The sequence below is a fragment of the Diadema antillarum genome, unplaced genomic scaffold (genome assembly GCF_040938485.1).
Source record: "Diadema antillarum isolate AM-2024a unplaced genomic scaffold, OU_Dant_1.0 seq00000136_RagTag, whole genome shotgun sequence".
Lineage (NCBI taxonomy): Eukaryota > Metazoa > Echinodermata > Echinoidea > Diadematoida > Diadematidae > Diadema > Diadema antillarum.
In genome coordinates this window covers 2,266,252-2,279,094 of record NW_027271213.1, presented here as the reverse complement: position 1 = coordinate 2,279,094, position 12,843 = coordinate 2,266,252, and the positions used below count along the sequence as shown (strand labels likewise).

Here is a 12,843-nt window from a genome sequence, read left to right as displayed (position 1 = left end):
CCAATATTAAACCCCGTTGATATCTATCCTAGTACCACGTGGAGTGACTAACAAAGGACCTCATTATTCATTTAAAGCCAACCTTTTTCCCCATGAAATCATACCCTTTGACTCCTCAATGATCTTATATTCCCATGTGGGGTTAATGCATGGCACACTGAGTTTCCATAAGGAACATGTTAAGGTGCATCAACTTGGACAGTGGCATCCCCACGATCTATGATGAGGTGTCCCCTCAGTACTTCCAATACCAAGATATAATATAATCTCCTGATAACAGATTGCTTTTCTTTCATAATGTCCACAAATTTTGTATGCAAAAGAAGAGTACAATATCTTTTATGTCCAGTCCACTGCACCAAGTCATCAAAATTTATGGGAACAACTACAAAGATTACTCTCAATTTGGAGCAACACATGAGCACATTTGTTTACCATGAATCCCAGATGCCCTCAGCAATACTGGAGTCACTCAGACACTATGCTATGATACCATAACATTGAGGAATGGTTTACACAGTGAAACCCTATGTATGACAAGAGTTAATTTAGTATTATTCTGAAAAGATCCACCTGTGCACTGGAAAGCAGAAGACGCATTGTAGGTAGAGAGTCTCATTGTCTTTGAAATGTAGTAGCTCAGGTGCTGGTATCCCACAATGCAAAGCAGCAAAGATGAAACCATGGCAACAGCCCAGATGTTGATAGGGGAGAAGGAAAACATGTATTGGAACACACGAGGAAACAGATGAATGTCCAACGAGACGAACAAACGAAAGCCCAGTGGGCACCCCGAGCTAGTTGAAGTGGAACTTGAACTGGAAACCCCCACCGCCGAAGGGGTTGAAACCGAAGGGATTGTGATGGTGGTGATGCTGCTGCTGCTGCTCTGGGTCCAACGGGTCTTCACCTGCATCAAACTTTTGCCTCATCTCTGCAAAAACAAGGCAGACAAAACTTTTGTTGTTGTTGTTCATTCAAACACAATAAACAAAATCAAATCAACTGTTATCCATATTTCTGCCACTACCAGAACTCATTTTACATCACTAAATTGCTCTTTCCAAGTGCTTGCAAGTTATGTACATAAGCTAACAATACTACATTTTTCTTCTCCTTTCTATGTGTAGAAACCATGGGGGAATAAACTCACACATGAATTCATCAATGTCCAAAAGATATGATATATATTCCTGATATTTCAGCAGCAGTGCCATTTTCTTAGTCCCACATATTGCATATATTGCTGAAGTAAAGCAACTTGTAATCATCTCTAAAACACCAACAGTATGTCACATATCAGATTGGTATTTTATTTCAATCATGATGCTTTGTTGTGGCAGAGTATTTCTTGGCTCCAATAGTCAAACAAACAAAAATCAATAAAATATAAAAATAGTAGAAAGAAAACAAAGCAAGTCAGGTAATGATAAATGAGGGTACAAGAATCAAGATGTCTTACTGTAAAAGTGGATATTTTTGCATGAGCAATTTTTCGCACTCAGCTGAGTAAGGCGAGTTTGACATGTTTTGGATATCGCAGAATAAGACACTAATAACTGGCACACATAGCCAGCAAAGATATTTGTGTGCTTTTATTTTTGTGCTAGTTTCTGGTTGTGCGGAAATTTCCCAGTATTTTATTACCTGGATCCGTCAACACCTCCTTGGCATCCGCGATGTCCATGAACATCTTCTCTGCTTTGGCCTTGTCGTCCCCTTCGTGCTTGTCTGGATGCCACTGCATGGCAAGCTGGCGGTATGCCTTTAATATATCTTTCTTGACAGCATTTCTGCAGAGGCAAATATTGGTAATGAGAATCTAATTTAGTGTCATAGTTCATTTGTGTACTCCTCATTTTATTGTCTCTTACATCCCAGAAGTGACGATGTTTCATGTACTCAATTCATCAAGCTGTGGCTTGACACTAAAGGCATTATTTACCATTTGCAGATGAAACAAAAACCCAGCTTTAATGCTTCAAAAATGTTCTAAAATGTGAGATAGGGCTAGAAACAACCAACATAAAGATGTTAATCAGTACAAATATATAATCAATGTTATGTATTGCTAAATATACAAAATACGAACAATAGTTATGCTAAAATTGTTTCTAGAATAAACTGAGAAAAATACTGATATCTCCTTATATTTCATCCTTTATTGCAAAATGTTAATATGGCAGGATGTTTTGTGATACAACTGACCTACACATATATGCATCAAATTTGATAACTCGAACATTCTTTAAATCACTGCTCCTAATGCCTTTAAAGTGTGTGACTTGTACATGGATTGCATTATAAAGGCTTTGTTGATCACCTAAACATTTTTACTTTAAGAGTGGGTGTCATGTTGGGTTACATTTGCCTGGAGAAAGAAAAAATGAAAAACATCAAAACATTTGCATGGTCTCAAAACTACACATCTGGTATTCAAGTACCAGAAATGACTCCTGTTACTGAGGCCACAAGTTAATATTTAGAGAGTTCCAGGGTTTTAAATATCATTCTACATGTAAGGAAGAAATTTTAATTTCTGACATTCTCCTAAAAAAAGAGCTCAATCACTTTTCTCTTAACAACATGCTACCACAAGCAAACTGGAAACGTAACTGTGGAAACTCATGACATGCATCACTCACCTTTTAACACCTAAAATTTTATAATAATCTCTCTTTTTGGACTGTTTTAAGAGCTTCTGTGATCTGTCGAGACCCTCTTGCGTTCGTTGTGAGTCTTCTATTTCATCTGCCTTTTGGTAACTGCTTACAGCTGCAAAGACAGGGCACAGAAGAGGATGCAAGCTTTAATCACGTAAATGGGGAAAAGTCTTCTCTCTGTTGCATATAAACACATAATCAAATAAATCTATTTCATAACTGCAACTTCTTCATCATCTACATGAAATCCTGCAACTCTTTCTTGCTGTGGTGATTACAGCAGCATCCCAAGTTAATTACTTTTGCAGCAAATTTTTGTTTTCTTCCAAAAGGCTCAGTGTTCAAAGTTTATTTGCAATGGAAAGAAATCAAAATATTCAAATACAAGCAAAGTGAACTTTTACTTTACTTACAATCCACTAGAAGCATTTTGAATGCAAATATAGGTACATCACCCTAGATAGCAAAAACGCAAACACAAAACAAAAATTTCCAGACTTTCTGTGTGCCTGCAACACAGCAATGCCGTCATTTACGTACATTCAGAATATGGCAATGATTTCTTCTTTTTTTTTTTTTAATCTGTTATATTTGAAACATGCAATAACTTGAATTAAAATCCTGTTGTTTTTTCTATCACATAAGATGAATCAGCACGAACGAGTCTCTCTTCAAGACTTGTGCACCTTTTTGATACAAAGGAGCACAAATTCTGAACATCAATTATAGATTATTCTATGCAAGAAACACCTGTATCTTGCCAGAAGTAAAAGTATATTTGCAAAAATATGATTTCACAGGACTACATGTTTCAGTTGGTCTGTACAGCAACCAGAACTAAAAATGTTGTCAAGCAATCTTGCCTGATTGCCAATCAATGCATCATGCCATGAAATTGTATCCTATAATGAATGAACAGGAAAACTTCCAGAATGAGAGAACGATGATAAATGAATAATTCCCCGCATATCTCACCTTCATCATACATTTCGTTCTGTATACATGCTTCTGCTCTGTCTATTAAAACATCTACATTTTCTGGATCCTGCTTTAGAACCAGACCACATATCTTGAGAGCCTCGCTAGTATGTTGTGCCTGCAGAAAAAACACAAGAGGATACTAAAAGACAGTTCAAGACAAAATTGTCATTTGTTTCCGACTTCAAACTAAAACAAACATTGTACTTCTCATAAGGGCTCAAGATTCATCTTCCCCCATTTGGTCTTTGCTTACAATAAATCAAAAGGCTCTACCAAGAAAGTTGCATAATGCGATTTGTCAGGATAATAAGATGCTTGGATTATTTTGAGATCCAAAGTGTGAAATAATGAACGTCGATGTTTCAGACTTTTATTCTGGAAGCAACCTCCCGTTTGGTAGCGGGTAGAACAAACCTCACTAGTATGTGATGATCACCACGTGTCCTAGCAGTAGTATTAGCAAGCAGCTAACATTTTCTATGCATAGGTCTCCATTTCAAAGCAAAAATCAATAGTTTCTACAGTTATATAGGAACTATCTTTCATCTTTAACTATGGTAAAAGAAACATCAGATCACATGAAGAACACATAATTTATCTTTGTCTCCCTCCCTCCCCCCCCCCCAAAAAAAATATAAATATATATAAACCCACATTAACTATTTCAGTCACTTCCAAGTTGCACTGCACACTTATTCAATCTTAATCTAAAGATAGATCTCACATTTGAAGCAGAATTTACAGTTGACGAAAAAATGTTTTCACAGTTGCATTGGCCTTTTAACCATGAGACCTAGAGTACAAGCTTTAAAGGGATGGTATAGTATTGGTGGAGATGAGGATTGGGCTTTTAACTTTTTGTGAGATACCACAAAACCACTTATGAAATAGTACAGAGAATACCATTCTAAGAGGAATTCAAAGGTTATTTGATGAAAATTGTTTGAAATGGCTGAGATATCCCAAACAAAAGCAATCCAAATAAAAGGGGGAACTCACCTTCTATTAGGGTCGCTATGTTTTTGGATATCCCAGCCATTTCAAAACAGATTTTCATCAAATGAACATTGAATCCTATTAGATTTATGCTTTTTAGCATTTCATATGATGGTTTTTAAGTATCTTGCAAAAAGTTTAACACTGAATTCTCCCTCAACCAATACTACACTATCCCTTTAAGAGAGATTAATGAGTTGTGTTTTTTTTCTTCCAATTCCAAAACAGAAGCAAAGGGGAAAGTCCAGGATTCAGAAATGCTTCTTGCCTACCATTCTGTGGGCGTGACATATCCTGGCATTGGCTCTGATTTCATATATGCCTCCACTTCCTGCCGTCTCAATTGCCGACTCGAGCTTGGAAATTGCATCATCATATCTAGCAAAGGGTGGCAGAACACAAATGATTGCCAAATCAGTATGATAAATCTTGCAACATACTTATTATACACAAATACGATGACAATACTTGGGGGAAAGTATGAGATATTACTCATTGCAGATCAATCTTTTGTTAGATATCTTTTTTTTTTAATTTTTTAGATATGAGCCTTTTCACGGAATCAGTTTTCAGGTGATTATGGCAGTTTTATATCACACTGTCAAACTAAATTTTGAAAGAAAGTTGCATATGAGAGTTACACATTTCATTGGAGGAATTTAAAAAATGGACCTTAAACAGTAGGCATCAAACAGATGAGGTTAAGAGAATTTTAGTTCAGAATAAAGCTGTGTAGCTATTGACAATATAGACTATGTCAGTCAACAGGAAAATATGCAATGACACAGAAATCAGCTTAACTCAATCTATTGAAACAGACATCAACTAAAAAAAAGTTGTAACTACATCAAATACGAATTTTTAAAAAAATACATTGTACAAAGATTACATGGAAGAATTTCACCTTGAGTCAATTATAGCATTATTGAGGACTCAAGTTTAGCATCTTCATTTGAAAACTGTTCATGAAAAGGTGCACAGATGCAGAGATCCCTGGCATTCTCACCTGCCGTCCCTGATAAAATTTTCTGACGCGTCTAAAAATCGCTTGATTTTCTTTAACAGTTTGTAGAGGGCAAAGCATTCCTTGTGATCGGGATCCAGCTTCAGGCACTCTCGGATATCTCTGTAAGGGAAAAACAGAGGGGAACCAAGCCGGCATTAATTTCTGATAGTGATTGTTCATTATGTCTCCTGTAGCAGCCAAGATCAATATCAAAACCTATATCTTTACCTGACCACTTTCTATCATGCCAGAGAAAAATTGGGTTGTGCACACAGATACACATGCACATGCACATACACATCCTGGTTGTGTTTCGTAGACACTTTTGCAATTGGCAGATTTACTATAAAATGCGTTCAAAATTACAGATTCTATTACTTTCCCACGAGAATCTAGTGACTAGCTACTTCTTTGAAGTCACAAGTTGTTATCGTAAGATATTGTACATGCCATATATTTTGTGAGTCTAAATTTTCGCGAATCAGGAATTCCCAACGATTTCGCGAGTGGTTTAATTCGCGATCGTGGAGTCATGTACTGAACGGAGAAATGTACACGTGTACGTCACATCCACATCGGGATCAGAGTCAATATTTACGTGTGTCTCTAATTTCGCGAATTCGCAAATATAAAAACCTCTCGAGATATTGGTGTATACAGTAATATTTCAGTTCTAGTGTACATGCATTGGTTGTTACTATATGTTGAGATAGCCTAAGGCATGCTGCCTAGTTGTCAGATCAATCTTTGCTGCTTTTTAAAATTTTTTATTTCAGTGCCACTCACTCCAAGGCAAAGTCCAGGTCTCCAAGGCTGTCGTGAAGTCGGCTCATCTCAAGGTAGACCTCCGTGCTGTCCGGGACCAGTTTGGTCACCGCCTTGAGGTCGTCGATCATCTTATAGAGCTCCCCCATCTCATGGTAGACCTTGGCCCGTTTCCTGTGCATCTCAGCATTCCAAGGAAGATACTGCCGGGAGGAGGGGGAGAGCGATGATGACAAGTTCACGAAATATTCATCTTGGCGAACAGAAGCTCACAATTCAATTGTACATTGGCTACACTGACTGACACATCGAGTCTAGATGCAGAGGTTTGGTCTCATTCTGTCTGTGCCCCTGACAAATCAGCAATTCTTATACACCCCATCTCTTTCACTACCCTTGATTCATGACAATATTTAACATTGCACACACAAATCAACTTGATTTGAAAGCATCAAAATTTTCAGGTTCCTCACATTTAGCTCCACACAATCAAGGATTAAACACATCAGCATTGATAGACAATGTACCACAATACATACCTACCTATAATAATATAAAGAAAATATATAAAGAAAATTCAACATATTTTCACTTTTCTTGAATAGTGAAAGAGCACCCGACTTATCTCTTTCAGAAAGCAGGGGGAATATAATCACTTTTAACAAATGTCAGTGAAGTTGAGGGAATGTGCACTTTTCATAAACAATCACAAATTTTACTAACTTTTCTTTATATTTTCTTTACATTGTTTCTGATAAATGGCATAAAAAACTGCAGTAGTCTTCTCATCCAGTGATGGCTGCACCAAAACTATAACTACCTTTGAATGGATTGTCACATTTCCCTCAAACTTTCACTGATGCGTTTTACTAATATTGCTGCACTCACTCAATCCACATGCATATTTGGGTTTTATTCCAATTAAGAATGTAAGGATGACCTAGCGGTCAAAACCTACTAATATGACTCTGGAGTATGCATCCAGTGCATCAACCATGTTGTTGGCAGCAAACATCTGGTCTCCGATCTTGATCCTCTCCTCCACGGTGTGGGTCAAACCGAGCTGCTTATCAGCCTCCTTGTTCAGACGGTCGTATTTTAACTGGACAATGAGGAATCAATAATAATAATAAAATAATAATAATAATAATAATAAATCATTTATTAAGCGCAGAAACTATGTCTATATATTCTACTGCACTTCAAGAGCTCTTAAATAATGCTGCATGGGAAGTAAAAAAAGAAATAGGCCCATGCTAAAACAAAAAAGTTTTCGCTTTTGATTTAAAACTGTCTAAAGTCTGACATTTTCCGAATCTCTAATGGTAATCTATTCCACAATCTAGGGGCCGCACAAAAAATGATCGGTCACCTAAGGTAACTTTTGTTTTGATTTGGGGTATCTGCAATATCAATCTATCATTTGTACTGCAGAGATTATGACCATGAGTTTGAGATTTAAAGTTCAATAATTCACTGATATAACTAGTCACATACCATTATGTCACAGCTCCTTTGTTTGTTTGTTTGTTTGTTTGTCTTTGTTATGATGAAACAGATGAATGGCAGCCATTGATACGAAATAATGCACGCAAATTACAATTATGACTAATATGAATCATTTTGCATAAGAATATACCAAGCAGATTAGTATGTCGTGTTTGAAAATTAGAATGACATTTCGTTTGACTATTTTGACAACTGTGTTTCCAGCCTGTTGACTTTGTTCTGTAGAAATCTTTGAAGGATCAACCATTGTGTTTACTTTTAAGCAAGAGGATTTGTGTTTGTTGCAGGAATATCATCAAAATATGGAATGGATAACATACTGTACACACATTTGGGATTCAGGCTGCCATTATTGTTTAATAGCAAATTTATTAATCAGTAAAGATATATCAATGTCTTTCTGCATATATATTTCTCAAATATAACAGAGAAAATTAGCACAGCTGTGCACACAACTCAGTCTCTATGGGAGAGAGTTTGGTGGGAAACAACATAGTGGTGTTTTGTAGGCAGCTATCAAATTCATCCGGTGCATGTGTCACATCAACAAACCACGAAGTCTAATCAGATATTTGATACATTTGTAGTTGCCAGCTGCAGACTCCAATCTGGAGTGAGAACTGATCGAAAAGCTGCAACATCTCTACTCAGCTTTCCGCAGCTATTGCAGCATTTCACTTCACAGTGTTTGGTACAGATTTCAGGTCCATTTGCCCACATTTTGATCCTAGTTAGTTTTGGGAGAGGGAAAGACGTTACCTACTGGTGATAAACTTCAAGCCCCACGTACCTACCTTGTCATTGTTAATTTATCAGATGTTTGGTTAATGATCACAAACAGTATTAACTATGACAAAGTTTAGACATAGTTAATCTTTCTTATACTTTTGTTTTTCTACTTTGTTTTCAATCTTCTACGGTATTTCAAATGCAAATTCTCACAAAAAATGACCCAAATTACACATAAACCCTAAATCTTGGACATCATCCTTTCCTCTCCTCTCCTTCCTGCCCCCCCCCCCCCACAAAAAAAAAAAATCAATTCATACAGATCCCTATCAACCTTTCCCTTTCCCCAAGTATGGGGAAGAAGAAGATTGGTCAGACATCAATTTCAAGTACTCAACCTCTTGAGGATGATCTGCTTTTGCTACAGCATGTATTTCCCAAAGACACCTGCCTGAGTACACTCAGGACTGCACTTCAACAGCTTAATTTAAAGTACTTCATCACTACCACATCATCTGGTCTGGCATCATATTTGCTGCCACGCCCACTGTCTGTCTAAAGGCAGACTTGTGTCGATGTCAACCTCATCAACTCACCACTGATTCGTAGTCCTCTCGTGCCTTATATATGTGTCCCTGCTTGAAGAGGATGTTGCCATGGTTGATGATGGCCGGAGTGAAGTCCGCCTTCAGGTCCATGCTCTTCTTGAGGTCCGGGAGTGCAAGCTTACTCTTGCCCTGGGCCAAGTAGACTGCTGCCCGCTTATAGTAGACCATGTAATTATCAGGGTCATTGTCTGTAGGGAACATTAGTAATTTCTCATTTAAAATACAAGCCAGTCTTGATATCTTTTGAATACTGTATCAATCCCATCTACTAGTCTTTGTATTCTAACAATATTACTAGTATGCTGAACATGAAATCTTAAAACTGTCAACGACCAGTTTGGATTGCAGACAAGACTATCCCCAAAGTTCAGAGTTGGTCAGGACTGATAAAATACCATAAAAATGCAAAACCTGTAAAACCTAAAACATGTGAAGCACTACTGCCATTTACAAGAAAAAGCATTATATTACATGCTTGTAGACCCTAATCATAACACTCTTTCCTCTTTAAGCACATACACTGTAAATGAACTTTTGTATCAAGTTCATTTGTACACTATACTCAGACAAATGAGCGGATAATAACATAATTACAGTCTTCCCTTAATGCTTTTAAATATATTATATATAATATACCATATGTCAAAAACAAAAATTACAACGGGACCCTCCACAATGATAACTTTAAAAACAGTGTATCAATCCAATTCTCGGTATCGCCAATACCTTGGTGCCGTGCGCAGAGCAGCGTTTTAGATGCATTATGGGATAGCTCATGGGACAAACTTGCTCCGGTTTTGGCTGGACATGCACTCAGATCACGCGCTGTCTTTATCTAGAGGTATTTTTGTTGAAGATTTCTTCACTTTCATGTGACCAGCACACTGAAGCCCTGCAGTAGTGAACCATGACTGTAGTGACTGCAAATCAGTAAAACTTAGAAACTTTTCAACTCTTTTAAGCTGAATTATAGCCAAGAAAAAAAGGGCTAACAACAGAAAAGCAGACAAAGAACTCCATTGAATCGTATGGAAACTACGACTCACGTGAGAACACCGGAAGCGAACAAGAGCACCGAGGAATCCCACAGTACATCTGTGATAGAGCTCTTCAGCGCGCGCAGAAATTTTCTGCGCATTGGCAATACCGAGAATTACAATTTCAGGGTATGAAACTATAACTCATTGCCCACATCTTACAGAAAACTCCCATCCGATTTGCTTCAGTGGTCAAAGAGAAATGAGGAGTTTCGTAAAGCATGTCAGGAATCCCTTCCCTCCAAGTTCTGTCCATTGTGTTCACACATTATATGCAGTTCCAAGACCATCCAAGTGTTAAACTTGGAAAAATCAAACACATGATATGCCTTACAATAATCCACATTTCTCTGTGACCACTTAACCAAACTGAATGGGGTTTTCTGTAAAATAGAGCTAAGATGTATTTTAAGATCCTGAAGTAGCAATTAGACAGTTTAATCATATTGGGAGTTATCAATGTGAAAATCCAATTGTAATTTTTTTGGGGGACATACTGTACTAAGCACCCGGATTCGTATGATACCAATCCGGGTTAGGATCCCTTACCTATTGCAGCATTATATTGGGCCAGGGCATCAGCAAGCTGTCCGGCAGCTAACAAGGTGTTGCCATTCTCCATGTATCGCCTCGCCTCTGCTTCTGACTTGGCCTCTCCATCTGTAGAAGCAAACACAATTCCACAAAAATAAAAAATAAAATATTTCTTTGACAAGGTGATATTTTGGGCACATCACACAATGTAGGCTACATATCAGTATATACATCTACTCTGTGATGTGCCATGATACAAAATCTATGTTTGCAGTGCATTATTTCACTGACAACCTGAATGAAAATATTTCTGCCCCAACATAAATTCGTCATCAATGTGGTCATCTTATAGAACTCAGTTATAAACAAATATATAATAATAGCAGTAATGAAGACAGAAGATCACAATTGAACAACTCAGCTCAATATGTGTTGAATTCAACTCAGTCATAATATCTTCCCGTCAGGAGAAAACATGCATAAAGTTAGAATTCCACTGCAAATTGAAATGGGCTGTAACCAGGTGGATGTAAATCGCGATGAGCAGACCGCAACCATTGGCATTTGGCCACATGGCACCACGGCGCTAGGAAAGGCCAACGGGAACCTGCATCATCAACAATGTCTTCATAAAAATTAACCCAAGCAAGTGATCAATGACCTAGACAGAAAAATCCGTCTGTCCGGAGGAGTCTTCTATCATTTTTTTGACTCCATCGGCTCTCCTACAGTATAGGAGGGAATTCCGTGAAGCCAGATGCAGTCTCCGTGGAACATATCCCGACGACCAGATACAGACCGATCTTTCGGCCAGATAATCAATGATGACCATGAATAAATGCTGACAAGGTGATAAGGCCAGCTTCCGATTCTCATTCACTGAAATTCTATTTCTACATTTCAGTTTAAATTACTTACAGGAATACTCAACTGCCACGGCCACACACACTAACACTACAGTAACACACACAAAACATACAACCCGTTACTCGTTATGACGTTAGGCATGTTTGGTTTAACAAGAATGTTACAACTACTAGACTAGGGCAACACAATATAGCGGATGTCGGATCAAGACTATCTAATCTAAATTACTGTCATTCGACATTCTGCAATTCTGTCAACTAAACCAGCCAGCCACTCTGTTTGAGCCAGCTCCAGCATACTATCTAACGTGTGGGACTAAAACGAAACTAGGAACTTAAGCTTTTTATCTCACCGTCGTAATGTAGAGACAAGGTGACCAGAAGGACTGGAAGAGAGGAAAAGAAGCTGTGTAAGTTAATCATCCTAAGTCCTCTGATAAAGCTCGAACATGTGTGGTCCTGACCGTATAGCAATCCCAAAGATAAAAAAGCTCGCGGTGCGGATTTCCCCGTGCTTGTTGATCGCATGCAACGAGCGCGACGTGACCCCTTTCACAATAATACGTGTCTTATGTGGCTGTGCCAACTTGCAGTGACATAAATGTAGGCAACAATAATTACGTAAAATGTTCTTTTAGTTATTTCATACAACTAAAAACCAATTAAAATTAAATATTTTAGAAAGAAATTATTTTTGTTTGAATGTACAGATAAATATTAGTGCATTTATATTTCATTAAAATATCTAAGAAATAAAATCTTTGAGATTTTAACAAAGTTTGTGTTCAACGTGGATGTGGTAGAATTTGATTGGTCACATAAGGAGAAAAGTATACAGCACAAAAGTAAATGGCATTGGAACTTTGGGGGACACACCCACTCGGAAGATATCCTGGTAGATATTTGTCTCTATTCAGAGACTCCAACTCTCCCGTTTTCGACGGGAGATCTCCCGCCGAAAACCCATTTTTGCACAATCTCCCGTTCTCCCGTTTGAGATTTGATTTTTCCCGCCCTGGCTCTGTGTCTCCCGGTGGAAAGGCTTTCTTACTTATTTTTATCGTATGTTGAAAAAATAAGCCTTAGATAGCACCAGAGAACATCTAGAATCCTAGGAACTTCGCGCTTCGCACACATCAACTTGGAGTC

At 37.8% G+C, this 12,843-nt stretch overlaps 1 protein-coding gene across 1 annotated transcript; it reads right to left on the bottom strand.

Moving 5' to 3' along the window:
- Positions 1–774: 774 nt before the first annotated feature.
- LOC139727557 (dnaJ homolog subfamily C member 3-like) lies at positions 775–12,231 on the bottom strand. The gene is made up of 11 exons (XM_071638539.1): positions 12,048–12,231; positions 10,844–10,954; positions 9,246–9,445; positions 7,370–7,513; positions 6,433–6,614; positions 5,647–5,766; positions 4,913–5,018; positions 3,639–3,759; positions 2,646–2,775; positions 1,648–1,793; positions 775–934 (listed from the first exon to the last, which is right to left on the bottom strand). Exons 1-11 carry the CDS (start codon positions 12,220–12,222, stop codon positions 798–800), a joined length of 1,572 nt encoding a protein of 523 aa, XP_071494640.1. The 5' UTR covers positions 12,223–12,231; the 3' UTR covers positions 775–797.
- Positions 12,232–12,843: the final 612 nt, after the last annotated feature.

Bases quoted from the DNA above. Each gene is read 5' to 3' on its own strand.
- LOC139727557 (XM_071638539.1), bottom strand. From the start codon at position 12,222: ATGCGATCAACAAGCACGGGGAAATCCGCACCGCGAGCTTTTTTATCT. The intron at 5,767-6,432 runs GTGAGTGGCACT...TTTCCCTTACAG, and splicing joins GACCTGGACTTTGCCTTGGA to AGATATCCGAGAGTGCCTGA. The intron at 5,019-5,646 runs GTGAGAATGCCA...ACCCTTTGCTAG, and splicing joins AATTTTATCAGGGACGGCAG to ATATGATGATGCAATTTCCA.